The following is a 22,371-nucleotide window of genomic DNA, read 5'->3' on the forward strand; positions in this document are numbered from 1 at the left end:
ACTACTATTAAGCAACATATAATCATATTTGGGTGTCAAGAACCTCATGCAGTGCTCAGTGTGTAGTAGATACTCAGTAAATACATCTGGACTGAATTTAACTAATTTTCTCTCTCTGGAGCTGAGATTTTAGGAAAGACAGAAGGTTTAATGACAGGTTCTAAAGTGCTATGTCTGTGAGAAGTTTAACTCAATTTATCTTCCCTGAATGCTTTGTGCAGATTATACTCCCAGCCACCTCTTGCCACAGTCAGACCCTCTTAAAAATAGAGTAATGATAATAATACATTTTATCTTCTTCCCAGTGATCATATCATTCACACCTCCATTGAAGCCCAGTGGGAGGCTTGGCTGCGAGGCATCACACACAGGAGGAGTCAGGTGCGATTATTGTAATGAGGACTCCACGCTCGGAAAGGCGGGAAAGAAAACCTCCCATACGTGAAGCGATTTCTATTAAGATACTCATTTTCTATCAAATATTCAAGCTCCTCTTTATAAATAGGAGAGAATGAAAGGATACTCTTCCAGTGCAGATTTGATGTGGCTGAGAAAGGATGGGCACAAATATTTTATGATCACTTTTGAGATGAAAGTGGTGTGTCTACCCTATTCGTTGGCCCTTTCCATTTCCAGAAGTCTAATTAAGTTGTTGGTTTAATGGTGGTAAGATAATTTAGTGGCAACTGAAAGCAATTGTGTTAATGAGAAGGAGGGACAGTACCTTAGCTTTCCTGTAATTAATGGAGAGTTTTTGAAAAACTTCTTGGTTCCAGTGACGTTGGCATACTGAGCCCAGCTGTGGAGAAGGGGGACAAGGTCTTGCTTGCTTATTGCTGCAGAAATGGCCTCAGGCATCATGGAAGAACTGTGTAATGACTGCCGTTAAGAATGATCTTTAGTGGTCCAGGCAGGCTGCAGTCAGTCTAAGAGACTGGAGAAAGAGGTTTAGAGAAAATAGGTGTGACAAAGAGAAAGAGACAGACAGACACAGATATAAGCCACCTGCAGCCCTCTCCACTCTACCTTTGAGAGTCACCGAAGTAATCCCAGAGCACCTCCCAGGGGACCTCCTTCTCCTGCTGTGTAAGCTGGGACTAGACAAAACTACATTAGAAGGAATCTCTGCAAAGCCCTTCATGTTGCAGATGAGGAAATTGAGCCCAGAGAAGTGAACTGCATTACAAATATTACCTGCTAGCAGTTAAGAAACCTGGACTCTTTCTGACCACCACGTGGATGTAAAATGGAAACTGGGTTTGGAATTGAAGGACCAGTGCTATTTATGGCCTACAGTATATGCAATACATACATTCTAAATGAGACTTCTAAGTCTCAGTTTCCTCATCAGTGAACTGGGAAAAATAATTCCTACTTCTTAGGCAGTGGTGAGAAAGATGAAACAGTAGATTAAAATGCCAATCACCTATTCAAACAACATATCACCATTTTATAACCCCTCTTATGTCAAAAATGAAGTCATGTCATGCCATGATTTAATCATGTTAAGTCATAATTTAGTCCTATTATGCCTCAGATAACACTCATTAACTATCTCTGGAAATTTTCTCCTCACTACCTCCTCCAAATATCTTTATCTCAGGGCACTGTCAAAGCCCTCTTACCTATAGAGTTTAATATTGAACTCATCTTATTGGAACATCTATAAGGCTTTGTTACAAATTGTCAAATATTTTTGAAGCAGCTGCCACAGTGATACATACATGTAAAGATGAGCCCTTGCCCTAGGGGAACTTTGACACCATTTGAGAAGGCCTGACTCTGCAACATGAGGTGACCAAATCATATTTAAAACTGAAATAGTGCGAATAACAATCTCAGATCCTAAACAGAGCTATCATCTAGCAACCAATAAGTCAGGAATTTGCAATGGAATGGCACTAAGGGAGTTCAGAGGACACTGAGATGATCTGGGAAGAGAAGGGTTTGGATGGCCTTCTAAGGGTGGATCAAGTTAAATAGACAGAATCAGGAGGGACAGGTTTACAACATCGCTAAGACAGGAGTATGTGTGGAAATAATGACTGGTAAGGCTAGAAGAGAGGTTTGGGGTTAGAACCTAGAGCAGCTGAAACTCTAAATGAGTCAAGATGACCCTTCTGAAGGGCATGACAGCAAAAATAAAGCCATGAGCCAATAGCTGCCTGCAGTTGTATTTTGATTGGCCTATACAGGTTTATATATTTTTTCATTTTTAAAGTTTCATTGAAATATAGTTGATTTACAATGTTGTGATAATTTCTGCTGTACAACAAAGTGATTCAGTCATACGTAAACATATATCCATTCTTTTTCAAATTCTTTTCCCATATGCGTCATCACAGAATATTGAGTTCCTTGTGCTATACAGAAGGTTTCCATTGACCACCTGTGCCATATACAATAGAGTGCATGTGCCAGTCACAAACTCCCAATCCACCCCTCCCCTACAACTTTCCCCTTTGGAAATTATAAGTTTGTTTTGAAGTCTGTGAGTCTGCTTTTTAAAAATTAATTTGCATGTTGTGACCATCAGAAAATTTACATAAAAATTGAGTTCTCTGGCTGTCTGAAACAGATTATCTGATAACTCTAGGCAGTTAATTCCTACCTGGCAGCAATTGACTGATACAGAAAAACATTTGCTCCATTGGATGAGCTATATTCACTTTAGTTTCCCATGTCTTCCCATATTCCCTGCACTTTCCTTCATAATCCTGGCCAACCTCACTCATTATATTGGCTGTCTGGCTCCCCATAGCCAACCATTAAAGGCATTTCCTGGAGAAAGTGGCAGGATCAAAACAACATGCAAGAAGGCCTAATCTCACAAAAGCAGCATAGATGACCTGTAGCAATACCTTGTGTTATTTAACTACAGAACTTTGAAATTGTGAACTTGAGAGAAATTCTGTGCTCTGAGGCAGTCATTAGTAGAAAATCAACAGGGGAGTTCCCTGGTGGCACAGAGGGTTAAAGACCTGGTGTTGTCACTGCTGTGGCCTAAGTTCCATCCCTGGCCCAAGAACTTCCTCATGCTATGCCTGCAGCCAGAAGGAAGAAGGAAGAAAGAGAGAGAGAGAGAGAGAGAAAGGAAGGGAGGAAGAAAGGAAGGAAGGAAGCAAGGAAGAAAGAAAGAAAAAAGAAAGAGAAGAAAAGAAAATGAACAGGGAAACCCAGATTTTCTCACTCCTTGTCCAGTTCCTTGTCTTTCTTATTTGCTTTCTTAAGGAAATAAGGTATGATATTTTCTTTGAAATAGGGCAACTCTTGTTTGAATCTTTGAGTCCATGACTCTTAAAATGTATGCCTTTGGGACAATTATTTAACCTCTCAGTTTTCATATCTGTATAGCAGAGATAGTAGTGTCATCATTTGGTTGCTATTACAATTAAATGAAGAAGTATGTGAAACACTGCAGAATGCATGGTAGATTCTCCAAAAATGTGTTTCTCCCCCTTTTCTATGGTGTCATATAAGAGCAGAGATGATGGCTTCCACTAACCTTGTGTGGTCTATGGTATGACACAAAAATAGAGTGAATGAATGACTCCAAATCACTTACACCTTTCCCCCAACAGAAACAAATAAAAGTCCTTTTTCTCCCCTCTCCCCCACCTAAGACTCCTAAAATGTGACATCTGTTATTTTAATGTCCTTTGTAAGTAACTCTGCTAGTTTGTTTTATGAGGCCTGCTTTTGCAAGAGACATGAGGGGAGAATATAGCTGCTCACCATCTCTCTCAAAATCTCTCACCTGTTGAAGAATCCTCTCTCCCAGGAATTGTTCTGTGTTCCCTTAAAACCTCTTTGAACTAAGAGAGACCAGATAGCCTTCACACAACAATAAGGAAACGTGAATCTGCGCTACTAATGGACAGTTTCAAAGGACCGAGGGGAAGGTACTGATGGAGGGGATTTCAACTGTTCAGTGATTCCAGCAGTGTCTGTGAACACCCTGTGTGGCCTGGACCCAGGGCTTGCCCCATAAAGATGACAGAGCCCAGAACAAAGAGAGGAAGCCTGATAGTACCTTTAAATCCAGCAGGGGATCAGACTAGCCTCAAGCAGTGTTCCTGGGTTGCTGGGAATAGTTACAATGCTCAGAAATACTCCTCCAAGGGATTTTCTTGCCCTCTGAATACCTGAAGATATTTTGAGAGGACTTTCTTTATTTTGAAATCCCGTTTTTTGACAGTGCCTTTTAGGTACAATCCTGGTCTTTGTCTCATTCAAGTTGCCTGAGTTAAGTGATTTGGGCTTTACATATGGAAAGTTCATTTTGTTGTGTAATTAATGGGAAGCAGACTTTGGGAAGCTGATGATCCAGGCCCTTATTTATATGAGAGCATATGTCTGTGTTTTGTTTATGACTCACTCTCTTACTCCACGCATTGTAACTTGGGTTTGTTTACACTAACTTTTCCTAGAATCCAAGCCACATGGTATATGAGCCAATAATTTATGGTCTCTAAAAGGGAAAGATGATGAATGAGCTTTTTCCTGTTAAATTGTCAAATCTTAAATTGAGGAAGAAGTGTTTGCTGCCTTGAGTCGGTCCAAGCTTATATGTGAAAAAAAGAAAAGAAAAAGTAAATCTATAACAATGAAAAATCCCCAACCTACTGCTGGTATAGTGTTCAGACCCTGAAGGTGTAGATAATTTGCCAAGACAGCATTTGACCAATCCCCCACCATAAACATCATGACTCTGACCCAAATGTTCCACAATGAAAAGACCATTCATCCCCCCACCCCCCTCTGTCTCTCTCCTTTCTAATGTGACATAATATATAATATGCATGTGTCTCCCTTTTCCAAGGGACCCATAGTTTTAATCAACTGTGACTTTAAATGTTCAAGCTGGTTTTCTTAATGGCACTTAATAAGTTCCAAACTTGTTTTTGTCATTGACGCTTCATTTCTCCAATGGAATGGTTTGGATTTCTGTCTATATTTTATAGTACTTCAGTGCTTTTGGTCATAGGTTAGGTACTCCAGTTAATGGTACTCTGAAGAGTGTAGGGAACAGCTGAAATATGAGAGGATCTAGTTTAATTTACAGTGATTTGGATCCCCTTCAATAAATCCTTTTCTATTTTCCACACAGATTGTACAAAAGACATGGTTAGTATTGGCTTAGATTAATTTATATAGATTTCATTTCAAGTAAGTCAGCTGAGCTCTGCCAATTCTCAAGAGGAGGGCATCGGAACTGAGGGCCTAGAACAGTGCCTGGCACAAAGTGGGCTCAATCCATACTTTTCTAAGAATAAATAAGAATGGCTAAAATATGGTCCTTGTCCCTTAGGAAAACATAATTTAAGAAAAAAGTGCAGATTAATCCCATAATCTTCAGATAGAACATGGTGACTCAGCAGGTTGAGGATCTGGTATTGTCACTGCTATGGCACAGATCCAGCATTAAATTCATGATGTTCTTCAAGATTAGCTTAGGTGCCTTTAACTCTGAGTAAACCTTTCCTCACACCCACTTTGAGAATCACCCCATGGCCAAGTGGGACACAACATCTGCTGTGTGTAGGTCACAGCTGTGGCTCAGATTCAATACCTGGCCCAGGAATTTCCACAAGCAGTGGGTGTGGGAAAAAAATAAATAAAAGAAAAAATACAGGAAAGACCAGGTGGAGTGCTATCAGAGAGATACAAGCAATGTACAAGAGACCAGAAAGATTAATGTTGAAACGAGAGTCCTTCATCCTTCATGGCTTTTAGGAAAAGGACTCTAATTTAACTGCATTCCAGCAGAAATTGGAAAGCACTAGAACCACACCTGGTATTGTTTTGTTTTGGTTTTGTCTTTTTTTTTCCCCCCCACAAGGCAGGAAATTGCCTCTGGATAAAAGAAAAATATAAGACTTTCCTTTCCCCACTTCAACATCAGATGCAATATCCATTCTGACAGAAGTAATAGAATTGGGCATACACCTGTAGGCTATGCAAAGTTATAGTTTCTTTGGTACATCCATCATCTACTAACCAGACACAAAAATATGTGAAAGTCTAAAGCAATGGGTATAAATTGCTTGCTTGTTTTACGAAGAATTCAGGGATACTTTATTGCTTCAATTGATATTTTTTCTTGGAAAACTTCAATAAATAGAAAAACAATAGAATACATTTGAGTCACATGAATCATGCCCAGAAGGAGTTAAAGGGAAAGTTGACATGAGGGTATTCAGATTCTCAGGAAACCTTACAAACCTGGGCACTCTCTTAAAAAAACAAAATTAAAAATTCAGACTTTTACAATAGACTAAAACACTGAGCTAAAACAAAAATTAATCAATTAATTAATTAATTTTGCAGATTTAAATAGAAGGCTTGCGTTTAAGTTCGAAAGTGAATTCCATATAGCAATGATCAAGTTTGGAGGCAGTTTGTATGAAAGTATTTAAGAAAGTTAATTCAGCTTCCATTTAATATGATCCAATAGTGTGATGTTGCTGCATAAAAGAAAGAGAATTGCAAGAATTTTTTGTTTGTGTTTATGTAGCTCTCATTAATAGAAGTGTGCATTTATCATGTCATACTCAGAAAATTAGCTTAATTCTGGGTACCAAAATATAAGATGAGATTTGTCAGATGATTAAATCTCTAGAGGAGGGTAATCAAAATGAAATATGGTCTCATATGAAACACAGATGAAGGAATTGAGGATGTCTAATCTAGAACAGAGAAGACTTGGAGATGTAGAACTACTTTTATGGAGTCGTATTTATTCTGAAGTAAGGATCCCACCAAGAAATTGAGAGATTTGTCTGAGGGTACAGAACTGAGGAGTGATTTTAGAGATAAGAACTTTTTCCTAATGTCCTGGTCAACATCTTTTCTATCATATTGTAAACACAAGTCTGAGTTTTAAGTAAACCAATGCAGTTACTAAGACTAGGAAGAAAACAAAACATGGATACCAACAATTTGATGTAATTCCTGAAGTTCTAGCATGGCAATTAGGATTTATTTCATCTGAGCCTAAACAGTAGAAAATGCAAAGTTTTTCATAAGATCATGTTTGTTACATTGTTCTTTGTTCTTCCTTGTTTTTTTTTTTTTCTCCCCCCCCCCCAAGATTTAGAAGAGGGAAAGAAAATCTCTCACAATCAAGTTTGAACATGCATCTACAATAGCTGGAGTATTATATAAGGGATGATATTTATGGTTAAAGATACAGCTATGCCACATTTGAGAGGGAAAAAAAAAAAGAAATATAAAGAGCCCTTTGAGAGGGTGCAACCACCCCCGCCATGTGACCACCTGGCATGCTGTGAGACTCAACAGATGTAGCGTCAAACTTTTTGGCATTAACTGCATTTCTATCCAGCCTCTCACGTTGTCTAGTCAGTCTGCTGGGGCTTGAGCCACATGCAACATACAAAAGCCAAAGTTGATTGAAACAGAGCAGGGCTAAATGGCTCTAGTATTCTGTTTCTGAGAACCACCACTTGCAATTCACTCCTAGCCAAGCCGCTCTGACCTTAATAAGTATCACCCCCAGAAAAACTCTCAGACTCTTCTGTAGAATCAGCCTGGGCCATTCCTACTAATGCACCTTGGAGACAGCTATATATAGTTGCTCCTGTTGCTAATTCTCTGATTTCTGAGCTCTCTCCCTTTACCCAACTTTCTCAGGCCTGCCCAAGTCCTGGCTCCCTTGCTTAGAACTTCCCTGAGCAACCTGGCAGCAGTCTTATTCAGCTCAGTCTCTTTCCGGAAACAAGTTACCACTGCCTTTATCTATCCAAAGCCACAGGTGGCTTCTCCAAAACCTGGAGTTCATGAAATGACTGGCATTATTACCTGGTGGTCAGAAAAGTCAAAGATTCTGAAAACCTAGGGACCAGGACCTCAGAACTGCCTTAACATATAAAGGAGGTCAGCATCCAATCCTATTCCAGAATCTCTTCGTGGATGGGACACTCTTTTGACTGCCTTGGGTTTGTATGCAGTTTAATTAAAAGGTGCTCTAGGGAATGTGAAGATTATTGCTATTTGGATTTGGTTTCTACGAGTTTACAATCTCAAAACAGTCTAGCAGGAAATATTGCTCAAGCATCTATTATGGGAAAGTAACTGTGCTCTTTGTTATGAGGGATACAAAGAAGAACACGTGCTGTCTTCAAGAAGCTTTAATGCTAGGCCATGTACTCATAGAAAGTTAAATTCCCCTAGGTTTTAGTGAATGAAGTCTTTAAGAGTCTAGAGACAGAAAGGAACACTTTAAAGCAGTTTGGACCATGAGATGATAGCAATAACATAATTTTGAATATTTACATGTAAATACATATTTAGAATATGGGCACTCATCTTTTAAAATGTAAACTTTAAAAGGTTGAGATAAATCTGAAGCAATATTACTAGTCTCATTTTAATATTCTTAAAATAAGTTTAAATTTAATTTAACTGTATTATCAAAGAAACAGAAATATTTTCACTGTCATCAGTATTTTACACTAGTTTTAATAGTTTGAGTACGTCTTTTTGAAAATCATGTTGTTGTTTTTACACTTGGGATTAAGCAATTTGAAAGTCTGATTCCAAATGCAGTTTGTTTCAATACTTACTAATAGATATTATAGGTTAAAAGGATTTTTTACATAAACATAGATCCAAGAGGAGATAGTAATCGTTTTGCTTAAATCATAATACTATTCTTTTCAGTCCTATCCATCATTTAAGCAAAGGTTTTTTTTTGTTGAAAGTTGACTGACCAACTCTCTTTATTAACAGGCAGATGGCCTTGCATATCAAAAGGCATTGCATTTTCCAGTGAATTCAAATCTCTGAAACTCTTAGAAGTTAACTCAGTTTACAAAATTTTTTGATTTGTGTATTTAAGGGAAGTTATAAATTATTATATATAATTTTCAGCAACAAAACTGTCAATTGGAACATTTCCAATCAATTTCAAAAAAAGTGCTGTCTCCACAGTGTGAGTTTAATTATTTTCTTTTTTGACCGCATGCAAAAAGTTTGAAATCAGCCTGCACCACAGCAGTGATCTGAGCTGCTACAGTAACAATCACTGAATCCTTAAACCTTTGGGCCACAAGAGAACTCTGAGTTTAATTCTAAAAGCAGTTACTTTCTTGCGTATTTTGCCCTAGGGGACATTAAGGGTTGTTTTCGCTTGTTTGTTTTGGTTTTTGCTTTTTAACAACTGCTAGGTAACAGTACTGACAGCCCACTGACAGCACTGAGAAGGTGAAAACATTTAGAATCCTTCTCTCAATGTACAAGAAAATTGCCAAATTCATCTTTGAAAATAGCAACTCTTTTATGCAGTTTGCTTCAAGGTAACCAATAAAACTCTGTGTGGTGTATAGCATATTTTATGGATATTCCTGATCACGTTATGAAGTGTTTTTTGGTTAAAGTATTTTTTTTTAATGTTTTAAAAATCTTAATTTTCTAAACTTCACCATTAGGGCTGACCTACTGTATCACATAAGGGGCAGGACCTACTAACACCTTAAGGGAGTCAACCAACCGGATGCCTGACGGCCCCTCGAATGCCTGTGGTCTCTTCTCTTCCCCAGAGCCTCAGACCCAGTTGTGACAGCTGACACATCATCTGATGTGCAGCCCAAATAAAGACATCACCCACTATTGCTCCATATATTAAGCATTAGAATGCTTAACTTAATTCTTATTTTTCAGATAAGATATGAATAATATAAATGAAAAATATGAATATGTTTTTCGGACAGCCCAATAGATAGTCTTGCTTCCTCCTTGGGGAAAGAACATGCACCCCATTTAAGAGGCTTCCAATTTAGCACTGGGTCAGATCTGGAGAGGCAGAGAGGGGCTCCCACATGTAAGCATGCAGGCGCACACCCACCACTCAGACTCTCCATCAAACTGCCCATCTCACCTCCCATCTTCACTTACTTTTTCCCATGGAGAAATGTGAAATAGAACCAAAACAAGGACCCAGGTTTCCTAAGCCTGAAACAGGACCAGGGTTCACTGCAGCTGAAACAGAATGTTTTTCCACAATAAACGCCTATGAGGAAGCTATCATTTAATTGTCAAGCAGTTACTATGCTTCAAACAAACTAGTCACATTTTTCAAGAAACCTCAAACTGTGTTAAGATGTACTTAATATGTAATATTAATATTAAGATGTAAAATATTAAGATGACTTTAAGGATAGAATGGAAGCACCTTGGAGTTCCCGTCATGACTCAGCAGAAACGAATCTGACTAGCATCCATGAAGACACAGGTTCGATCCCTGGCCTTGCTCAGTGAGTTAAGGATCCAGTGTTGCCATGAGCTGTGGTTCCAGACCGGGCTCAAATCCTGCCTAAGTTGCTGTGGCTGTGGTGTAGGCCGGTGGCTACAGCTCCGATTTGACCCCTAGCCTGGGAAACTCCATATGCCATGGGTGTGGCCCTAAAAAGACAATTAAAAAAATAAAAAGAATGGAAGCACCTTTATATAGTGACAGATCTCCCACATCTGTGAACCCTTCATCCTAAGTTAGGGCTTTCAAATTGAGAAGTAGTGGTAGATAGCACTTGTGTTGATGATGGCAGTGACTGGTGTGCCCTGCCTGAAGGGGACTCACTGGCCAAGGCAACACGCCTTCCTTTTCAAAGGAGCTTTTAAGACCAGGACACAGAAGGTTAATTGAAATTCTAAGGACGAAGGAAGAAAGTTTGCATGCCAAGGCAAGTTGCTTCACATATTCCATTAGAAAATAAAAAGCAGCATTAGGGAAACAAGAGATCATTACTGAGTTAAGTACAAAAGTACAAAAAAAAAAAAAAATACGCAATTTATATTAGGGAACATTAAACACTGAATTCCCTTGAGCTTGTGTTTGCAGCCCCTGCGCTATATACCAGATCGTGTACTGCTGTGTGAATAACCCTGGGAGCATGGAGGGAGACATGGCCTTTGCCTTTGTAGAATCTTCTATTGTGGATCAGCGTACAAAGCAAATGACACTGCAGCTCTGTGCCTTGACAGGCTACTCCAGCCCTGTCCACCCTGGAAGGCCACTCTACTCCAGGCAGTTCAGCTGTCCCCAACATTTCTCCATTTTCCCAAAAGGATATTCAAAAAGCAAGAAAAATTCTAATTCCTGTAAAGATAAATTTGCCTCCCTTTCTGACCCATCCAAAAGTTTCTAAAACTGAGATGTTTTGCAAAGTTCATGAGCAAAGTTCAGTCTCCAAACTAGTAGCCCCTGTTTCTTGGCAAGCATCTATACAACCAAGCCTCATTAGCCCCTACCTTGCTCACAGTGCTTGCACTACATCTGTAAAGTCAGTGTGCAAAAAGCAGTGCTAAGTCCAGTCTTTGATTACCATAAAAAGTTGTAGAAAAATCAACAAATGCTGATGAGCCAATCATCTGATAATGGGAGCAAAGAGATAGAAAATCGAGATCTGGACCCAAACCAACTCAACCATTTGCAAGGCAAATGGAACAGAGAAAAGTCTACAAGATGATTTGCATTGCAGAGTTACAGAGAAATGAATTCATATTTTGCCTTGGCCACTTGTAATTATTCTTTAAGACTAACAAAGAACAGGCAAGATATAGGACTATTATAGGAAGGAGAGCAAATATGGAATCAATCTTGCTGCAAGAGCCCAGAAATTACTGTCTAATAATGAAACAATTTGAAGAGAGAAAAATCTGTTAACATTTAGGGGGACAGTGAAATCATAAGCAATGAGGAGAAAGATTTGTGAATATCAAACCCTGCCAAGTCCAAAGCCCTCCTCTCCTCCACACTAGAATTTCAAAATTATTAGATGAAACAAACATGGTAGAAAGCCACCTCATATTTGGTAAGGCAGTTGATAATGAGCATAAGAAAGAATTATAGCAATCTTTAAATACAGAAGGGAGCATTAGGAGCATAGAGTCTAACTGTTTAATGTAATAAATGAAGAAAAAGAGACTCAGAGGGGCTAAGATTCATCCTAGTTCAACTTGCTTTCCAGCTACCCCTGTCCAGAGTGCTTCCTACCACCCTGCACTCTGGTGCTCTTCACACATGGGATAATAAGCCTACATTGAATGTTTGGATAATAAATATGGGCCAAAATAAAATTCAGATGTTCAGTGGTGGCGAAACCCCTCCCCCAAGTTATAATGTGAAAAAAAAAAGAGGGATATTAAGTCTTAACACCTGAGGCCATCAACAGAGATTGAACCATGACATGTGTTTATGCAGTTGGTCACAGCATAAAACCTGGAGCACTGTTCATTCTCCCATCCCATTCAGCCAGAGGGTAGCTACCAGCAGGAGTTTTCTAGGCAGATGGAGCATGCCCTTTACAGAAGACATTTCTTATCCTTCTAAAATTATTGTGGTGAAATAGAGCCCAAGAGTGTGAAAACCAGAGCACCCCCAAGTCCTAAGATTCTAAGAAAGATGTTTCATTGCCACCAATCATTTATATTCTTTAACCATGTATTACAGAACTAGCAGTGGACAGAAATAGTATAATAAACCTCTGTATACCCATCACTCAGCTTCAACAACATCAACTCACAATCTTGTTTCACCAATACTTCCACTTCCCTCGTCCTTTCCATATTATTTTGAAGCCAATCCAAGATGATATCATACGATTTTATCTGTGAATAATTTACTATGTATTTCTAAAATACAGGTACTTTAAAAAATGATCACAATGTAATTATCACACCTAAGAAAGTTAGCAATAATATACAATATCATGAAATGCCCAGACATTATTTAAATTTCCATGAATTTATAGAATTTATTTTAACAGTTTGTTTAAATTGGCATCCAAATATGATCATTTTATCTCTTCTCTCTTTTAATTTACAGTTCCACCACCACCCCCACCAAACCCACAACTTACTTGTCGAAGGTACCAGGCTGTCTGCCTGGAGCTTCTCACAGCCTGTGCTTTACTGAATGGCTCCCTGTGTGTCTTCTGTATTTCATGGTAGTTAGGTCTAGATCTGAGCTTCCCAATATGGTAGCCACTAACCACGTGTAGCTATTTAACTTTAAATTAAACTAAATTTAAATTTACTTCCTCAGTCACACTTGCCACATGTCAAGTGCTCAGCTAACCACATGTGGGTAGTGTAGGGGACAGAAGAGATAACAGATCATTTCTATGACTGCAGAAATTTCATTTGGATAGTGCTACTCTAAAGGTTTAATAAAGTCCCATGAGGTAGCTTTGAAGGAAGAGATGGTGAAATCTCATCCATCCAGGCTTTGGCTCACAGTTCCTCTCCTGCACTGAAGTCACTTTAAATCTTCATGCCTGGACATTAAAAATGAAATAAAAATTCAAGGAATTTGTGTCTTTTTAAATTTACCTAAATTGTATGCTTACAAACACTTTTGTTATTATTATTATTTGGGGGGTGCATACCTATAGCATGTATAAATTCCCTGGAGCCAGGGATCAAACCTGCACCACAGCAATTACCAGAGGCACTGCAGTGACAATGCCATATCCTTAACCTGAGGATCCTATTCCTAACCAGAGAACTCCTATTCCTTTTAATAGGTGTGTAATTTCCCACTGTTTGCATATCTCACAGTTGATTTGTTATCTTTTTAAATAACATATAGTCTTCTGTAATATATATTGAGCTTCTAGAAACATCTTTGGTCTCCTGTGACACAGGAGCAAAGGAGGCCACCCGCCATAGGACCTCTGGGGCATTGGCCATCTTCAGTTCTAGTAGTTATTGCCCAGTCACTCTCCAAAATAATTGTGCCGATTTGCTCTCCTACCAACAGGGTGCAAGTGTTCCTACTTCCTTATAGAATTACAAATATTAGGTAGTTGCAGACTTTTAATTTTTACCAGTATGGGTTCACATATATGCAGTTAACAGTACAGATTCAAGCAGGAAAAGGGAAGAAAGTGGAATTGACATGGGAATGCTGACTTGACCATCTCTATAATGTTTTCTTGCTTAAAAAAATGTATGGCAAAAAGGTATTGTTTACTAAATGTGAATGGTGGGTACAAAGTCATTGTTACAATATTTTTATTTATTTATTTATTTTTTGTCTTTTTGCCTTTTCTAGGGCCGCTTCCCACAGCATATGGAGGCTCCCAGGCTGGGGGGCCAATCGGAGCTGTAGACGCCAGCCTATGCCAGAGCCACAGCAACATGGGATCCGAGCCGCGCCTGCGACCTACACCACAGCTCATAGCAACGCCAGATCCTTAACCCACTAAGTGAAGCCAGGGATCGAACCCCCAACCTCATGGTTCCTAGTTGAAGTCATTAACCACTGTGCCACTACGGGAACTCCGTTATGATATTTTTTAGTATTGCTTGGTAGATTTATACTATTTATAATAAATTTTTATTTCATAATCATTTTTCAATGCAAGGGTTTGATAAATGTGTAGCATATAACAAATGATTAAATATGGGATTATCTACTAGGTTCATTTTGTTTGTTTGTTTTTGCATTTCATGCTAAAAAAAATACTGAGAGGAAATATCCATTGTCTGTATTTGCCCCAAGTGACCTCCAGCTCATAGAGAATTCCAGTCAAGTTTATTCAGCCAAACATTGCCAACTAATTGCCCCAAATTATTTACTTTGTACCTGCATACTGTATTATGTGTCACATAGCATTATCTTCTCTCTGGATGATATAAACTAAAGAGACGGTAAACTGCAAGTGAAACTGCTATTTGGAATATTGCCAAAAGTTTTGTGAAGTATTTCTAACTCTTTTTCATTTGCTCATGAACTGTGTGGACAAAGTAAATGCCTTGGCTCTGAAAAAGTGAACAGTGGCTTGCTAACTCTTAGTGTCACTATATTTGCAATAGTCAATTTAAAAATCCAAAGGAAAACTCATTTAGAGAAGAATATGACTGTAAGACAGCAGTGATAGGTGTGATTCATCAGTCAAGAAACAGTGTGTAGACTCCTTCCATGCCTGAGGCACCATGCTCTGCCCTGGGATGGACACGAAGCCTAGCAGACGTTGGTCTCTGCATCTAAACACTTACAACTGAGCAAGCTTTTCCTTTTTCAACACTAACCACAAACGTCTTATGTTTATAGTCAGAGGCTCACTCTGGCTTTGTTCTATTTGGATCTTCATAACTTATTTTAAAGATTGTGCAGTAGCTATTCATTGCTTAGTAAGTCTTACAATGACCTTTGCCAACAGGAGTGCCATTTTCACCTGTCCTGTGGAACTCAGAGCGTCCCACTCCATGAAGCTCATGGCATAAACAACTTCAAATAAAACCCTCCGGGAGATCTGTGTCAGGCACAGCATGAGAGAGAAGTGGGGAAAAGCAGGGAAAGAACCAAGAGGGAGTGCCCAGGAGTGACAGCCATGTCCATGTTTTAGCATTTTTTCCTCATCTCCTTAAGATATTTATTCCACTTCTCCACTACTAGTTGAAAAATGTTGGATGGCACAACAAGCCATGATACTAAAATGAAACACATTTGCTTTTAGGCTCATGATGTTTCAGAGGGTTGATGGCATCTACATGAGTTTCTCAGGGGATGAGCCTTTAGAATAAATCACAGCAGCCAAGAACTAAGGACACACTTCTTAAGCTGATAGGTGGCCCAAGGGAAGAGCCAGTGTGAAGATGGGGTGGCAGTGTGTGTGTGTGTGTGTGCACATGTATGTACATGTGCCTCTAGTGAACACAAGGAGAAAGAACAATCTAAAAGAGGAAAGGTCTGCTGCCTTGAAGCCATTCACACTTAATGGTGTCTGAACTTCAAAAATGAAGCGGTTCTGAGAGCTATATAGTGGCGGCAGTACAGGACTTCCTGTGACTAGAAGTTGGGCTCATAAAATTGAAGAGCATCTGGCTACCAGGACATGGAAAGAGCCCTTTGCCAACAACAGCCTGGTAGCAGAGGTGTAACTGATTCAGAAGTGCCTGGCTGATATTTCCCTTGAGGTTTCCAGAAGATGAACTAGTTAAGAAGGACCTGGTCTATTGGACATCATCAGGCAACTTGACAAGTTCAGACCATTGGGGGAAAAATTCAAGAGATGGTGTCATCCCAAATAGAGTGTCCCTGGAAAGAACCCTCCCTCTGTCAGTGGAGGAGGATTAGGAAGACAGTAGGTTCAGTTACATATTCTAGATCAGGTCAAGGCATGGCCTTTTTGAGGTTGGCTATACACGTTAATGATCCAGATGGCTTAATCCAAAGGGCCGCTTGTTGTTTTAGCCATTCAGGATCTTCTGCGGAAGGAGAAAGTATAGCCTAATGCTAAATTGAATTAGGTCAAATGTTGAAAGGCTGAATAAAAAATAAAAGCTGTAATAGGAAAAGGTAATGGAGACTTTATACTGTGATTCTAACATTGACTCCCATGGTACCTGGCTGCAAGTGAGAGCCTCAGTTTCCAAAATAAAAAATGGAAACATTTTTTATGGAATTTAATGGGACTATTATGAGGAGTGAAATAATGCAAATCGAATGCTTTGTACATGTGATATTCAACCAATATTCATTTTTTATTATTTTTGATTTTAATAAAGAAAAAAGGAATAGTGGTTACTGAGTCCTTTGTATAGCATTAACTTTACATAATCTTCATAGCTAAACATAATGCCAGTTCTTACTGAAAGCCTGGGTTTAAGGCAGTCTGCATCGTGTGGTCAGTTTCTTCTCTCTTCCCTTCCCGCAGCCAGTTCCTCCCTGAAGAAGCGATTCAAGCGGCGGGAGATCGAGGCCATCCAGTGCGAGGTGCGGAAGATGTGCAACTACACCAAGATTCTGTCCACCAAGAAGAACCTAGACCACGTGAACAAGATCCTGAAGGCCAAGCGGCTGCAGAGACAATCAAAGACAGGCAACAACTTCGTCAAGAAGAGGAGAGGACGTCCCCGGAAGCAGCCCACGCAGTTCGATGAGGACTCCAGAGACCAAATGCCTGTGCTGGAAAAGTGCATTGACCTCCCCAGCAAAAGGGGTCAGAAGCCAAGCCTGAGCCCGCTCGTTCTGGAGCCGGCCGCCAGCCAAGACACCATCATGGCAACCATCGAGGCGGTCATCCACATGGCCCGGGAGGCACCACCCCTGCCTCCGCCCCCGCCCCCGCCCCTCCCACCGCCGCCCCCGCCCCCACCGCCCCCGCCCCCTCTGCCCAAGACCCCCAGAGGAGGCGGGAAGAGGAAACACAAACCTCAGCCTCCGGCCCAGTCGCCGCAGCAGCAGCCGCCGCCACCGCCGCCGCCACCGCCGCCGCCGCCGCAGCCCCTTCCCCCAGAAGAGGAGGTGAAAGCCAAAAGGCAGAGGAAATCGCGAGGCAGTGAGAGCGATGTCCTTCCCTAGGGTGGGTCTGGGCGTCTGAACCTGGGGCTTGGGGGGCAGCGTGTTGGAGGAGCAGTGAGCCGGGGCTGGGGCGGAATCCCCTCTGCAGGGACACCATGCCCTTCTCTCCAGAAGCTGGGCAGGCAGAATAGGGCCGGATGACGGGGTTGAGCCTTCAGGAGCTCTTGGGAAAGCAAAGCGGGGGGATGTCTTCAAAAGAAGTGTGTCTGTGCTTCACAGCAGTTCCCAGCCGAGCGGCACTTCAGTATGGCTAGATCCTTGACAGGCAGCACAAGACCTATCAGGGAGGAGATAGAGGGTGGTGCTCTCTGACAGACACCAGACCTCCAGCATCCAAGGTGCGCCCTTGATTTCGCATTTACTGGCCAGGAAAATTGAAAGGGAAACACCCTCAATTAGGAAACATTCCAAGGGGAGAAAAGCTGCAAATTGCTCAACTGGCTTTGTTGTAATCCACCTCCATTTAACTGGTCTTTAATTCTTTTGGGTTTTCGAGCTCAGCTGGGCTTTGAGGCATCAACGTCATCTTCACTTGACCTGAATCTTTCCGTTAGCGATACAGTTTCTCAGATGGACTCACGTCATCAGAAGGTGGAATTCTAGTGATAGGCAACCTTAGCCATGCATCCATATCTTTCTGTGCATCTCCTTTATGACACATACACTGATGTTTAGTATCATCTGGTCCTGCTTTTTCTTTGCCCATTGTATTTCCATATTCCTTTTCATTAACTTACTTGTTGCCTTTTCCTTGGTACACACCTAAATAATGTAAACCTGACCGGTGTCGTAATGTTCACCCTTAGCATGCTGTCGCAAGGAACTTGGCTTTGAATCCCAGTCATAGTGAAACAAATACTTAGTAATGATAGAGCCTTTTAAAAATAAGTGATTTAGAGCAGGCGAAGATATGTTGACCCAGGGTGTGTCAACCAGGTTATTTTTATACTTCAAACATATTAGCAAAGAATAGGCAGAATAAAATGGTGTTAATGCCCCATAGCAAATGGAATAACTAACTAATCACCAAAAAATTGAAACCCCAGGCCAACCAGAAAGACAAGTGTCTAGCAATGCCTTGGTATGTGACTTTTTTTTTTTTTTTTTTTTTTTGGCATACAAATAACTATCAAAGGTCAATGGACAAAAGGAAACAAAAGGACAGTAAAAGTCTATTATCTCTCCTCATAAAAGCAAATGTGAGTAAGTGTTCTTATCTGGAAAAGAAAAAGAAAAAGAAAAAGCTCAAAGGGTGTCACCACTCCAATCCTATCATGCCACCTTGGACAAAGTATCCAAGTTGTGGTTGCCTTAATAAACTGAAACATTTTGTACATAATGTAATTATAAACCTATCAGTCTGCATGGATGCAAACTGTGTGTGACAAATCGTCTTTTAAATGGTCAATTTCAACTGTACATTTCTCATCCATGTTGTACTCTAGCCATTGGTTTAGCGTGGACAGATATTCCGTCTCTATTATTCATCTCCACAGCCCAAGTAAAACATGTTTAAACTCAAAATGAATATGAAGTTATTCCATTGCCATAGATGTTTCCTAAAAGTCAGATGTGGAAATTTCAAATAAATATTTTCAATTTCCTTCTTCACTCCTCCCCTTACCTTCCCTAAGACATCAAATACCTGGTATGGTAGATTATAAAAAGAGAGACACTAAGAGACAATTAAATTAAATTTTCTAATGGGAGTTAGAATATCTGGTTTACCTCCAAATTAAATTTCTTTACAGGAAGATGGGAACAGCTGGAAATTATATTATCTCTTCAGAACACAACATGATTTCCTTAGAAAGAGAAGGATTTTTGTTGGGAACATAGGAGAATAAGGTTATTGGTTATCTATGGGGGTATATTTTAAAATCCCAAGTTAATATGCTTGCAAACATCATGGTTCTATCATGGCACCAACAGTTTTTTGAAATCACCCAGAATCATCCTGTTCTGCACTGTCACCACGGACTTCACATCATGTACTGCCACGGGAGGTCAGTCACTTTTAATCCCAGCTATAAGTTTAAAGGAATACATTCTCCAGTTCTTTAAAGCTTATATCATAGATACTCAGTTTGTGACCTAGGTTGACCTTTGGCATTTCACACAATTTGAACTGCAAAATCAAACTAACCTCTTTCAATTTGTCATTCCCAAGCCATGTCTGAGTGGCTCCAAAGTCACTCAAGAGGAAGATTCAAATTAGCCCCACTCACCCCACCATTGCTAGGAAAGAGCAACCATTTTCATTCCAGTTAAGCCATAAAGAGGTTTCCCTCTTGCTGGATTTTGAAAGTAATTTATTTCATTCTTTCTTTTGCCCTTCCTTCCAGTGCGGTCCTGTTTCCCCAACCAAGTCTGTGAGCAGACTAAACCTTACCCCAGAGGGGAATGAGCTGGCACTCTCTAAGCTTTTTAAAGAAGGACCTAAAGCTTAATGGGCAATAACCTCTAGTAGGTGAGAAATTTCAAATTAACTCTAGGATACATTAGGATTTCCAAACCAATGAAAGGTGTTCCAGGAGAGACACAGCAGAGTTGCACCTTATACATAAATTCAGTCTTACAGTTGTCACTTGAGTCAAATGCTAAACTTCTACGTTTATGACTCCATAGATTGGAAAGCTGCAGAGGGGCAAAACTGAAACAGACTGACCAGCTTTTTAGAGGTGGAAGCAAGTCCAGTCACCTGCACAGCTTCCCCTCTTCCCCATCAAGCTCCTCCCTCAGTATCACATGACTCTTTTTGCTTTTTGCTTTTGCTTTCCATTAACCTAACTCATTGCTGTGACCATTTCCTCATTTCGTAACTACCCCCTTTGCCTCCCTTCTCCTGTCCAGACTCAGATTGGGTCAGTCTAATTCCACATCTCCTGGAACCCAACACTGCCTTTTGTGGTTACATTTCTATTTAGAGAAAATGTCATTTGGGATGCACAAGATTCCATAAACAGCTCCAAAAGAACTTCCTAATAAAAGAAATTCCTTGGTTTTCTTTTTTCTTTTTTTCTAGAATACTTATCTTCAGCAAGCAGGCATGAACCCGCTTATAGGAAGTCTGATTAAGGGGGAGCAAAGGATGAAGATGACATAAAAACTACCTTGAAAATGATGATGGGTCTCTGGTCCACCTTCCTGAGTTGCTGGAGAGCCACTTGCTTTTCACCCTCTCATCTCAAATGAGGGGAGCAGAGTTTAACTTTCTCTAACAGCATGGCTCTGGCTTACAACCCAAGGAAGATAGGTCAGAGGAAAGGAGAGCTTGTCAGGGCTGGCTCATCATTTGGCTGGCCTGGGACTCCACAGCCACTGACAGCCCCTGAGTAGGTGACTAAGGGCTGACAGGATTAGCATGTTAACTTGGCTGCTGTCCAGAATGAGAAGCCATGTTCGATGGCAGTTGGAGTTTGTGTGCTGGGCATTGCTGGGTCTATAAATATGATAAGCAAGTGGTGACAGAATTATAGTATAAGGTGATGTACTACATGGAGATCATAAAGGATTTGGTTTTAGGACTTAAGTAGAAAATCCCACTCCTACAGCATATTACCCAACAATATTCAGATAATGAGCTTTTGGAGAATATTTTTTTTTTCCCTACCACTAGGAAGATTTACCTGGGAACTGTCTAAAGTCTACACATATATTTCCAAAGCCTTTAAACACCAACTGTAGCATGGAGGGTGGGGGAGGGGGGTGGCAGAAGCCGAAATGCCTCAAAAGCCATTTAAGTGTTACATTGCAGGATTTTCAGTCCTTCTCATTATGTGACAGTAGATAAATATAGACATTATACTCAACACTGCCCTATAGTATCACAATGGTCCAAATGCCAGAGCTTACAGATAATGTCATCACAGTGCCTAGAAACTCAAACTGTAATATACCGTAGCATTTTCTTGGTGTTTTTTAAAGTTTCTTTCCACAATACCAGGCACCCCCTGCCTCTAGTTTCTTGGAGCGTTTGTCCCACTAATGAGTCTGCCTCCCTTGTTGGACTCGGTCACATGGGGAACAGTCTTAGAAGCACATATCAACCAAGGAAGAAACTTCCTGGATCTCTCTTGCCCACTTGCCCAGGTATAATAAACACTAAAGGGGGGAAAATTGAAAAGAGCTGCCGCTGGTCAACACAGCAGGGCAGTTCCAACTTAGGTTGGCATCTTTCTTTTTCTTCCTTTTTTAAAAAAGTCTATTTCTTAAATAATAATAAATGCACATGATGTGTTAAATATGTATATATATATTTCAAAAGAAAAAATGGGGCACAAGATTGTCTTACAAGTCGTGCTGGCTAATTTTTAGTTTGTATTCATAAGTGGTTTTTAAAAGCCTTTTTTAAAGTGTAATTTGCATGTTCTACTTTGATTGTATGTAAACATATTTTAGAACAAAAAATGTATTTGTATTTTATTGAATATAGAGGCGAGAAAAATTGTACATTGTTTGAAATGTTCTTTTTGTAACAGTTTTTATTCATAAAGCATTTTTGTACATTTAAAATGAACATGGACTTGCTGTTATTTGAGGCGTAGATACATCTGGCATGCTTTACTGTCATGCTCCTCCATGGTCTTAGATGTTGGGTTTTAAACATTTTTTCTAAAAGAAAGCTCAGTCTTTTTCGCTACCAGATCAGGTTAGCACAGTATAGAGCACTTAACTATTAAAAAAAAAAAGTTAATCCTATTCATATGTTATTCATTGTGTGAAATTAAAGACATTCAATTCAGTCTAACATGAGTTGTGGATTCTTTTGTTTTATTTTCCATCTGGTTCACATCACTAAGGAGTTTAATAACATTTGAGGGTCTTTGCTCACACCAACTGGATAGAGAATCATTGAGAAAATTCTCACCAAATTTCTGCCTTTTGTATGATTCTGAGAAGTACATTATGGGCAAGATTTGAGTCTGATTTACTGAGTTACTCTTCAGAATATATTACACCAGGACATAAAGCCAAGGCTGATTCAAAGAACCAGTCAGACCTCTGCTAAAAGCAATCAAAATGTACTATAAGATGTTGGA

The 22,371-nt window shown here is 40.0% G+C and overlaps 1 protein-coding gene across 5 annotated transcripts in view; it reads left to right on the top strand.

The window, feature by feature from the left end:
- Positions 1–22,079, top strand: part of SETBP1 (SET binding protein 1) — a 370,608-nt gene extending 348,529 nt beyond the window's left edge. For all 5 annotated transcript variants that reach the window (XM_021092436.2, XM_021092441.2, XM_084964821.1 and 2 more), the window contains one exon: positions 16,683–22,079. In XM_021092436.2, coding sequence (XP_020948095.1) covers positions 16,683–17,329 — 647 coding nt within the window. In that variant the 3' untranslated portion in view covers positions 17,330–22,079. The remainder of the gene's footprint in view (positions 1–16,682) is intronic.
- Positions 22,080–22,371: the final 292 nt, after the last annotated feature.

This window comes from Sus scrofa, chromosome 1 (assembly GCF_054392235.1).
Source record: "Sus scrofa isolate SSC_HxYL_T2T_F1_AM1 chromosome 1, Sscrofa_HxYL_maternal_Yorkshire_Landrace_v2.0, whole genome shotgun sequence".
Taxonomy (NCBI): Eukaryota; Metazoa; Chordata; class Mammalia; order Artiodactyla; family Suidae; genus Sus; species Sus scrofa.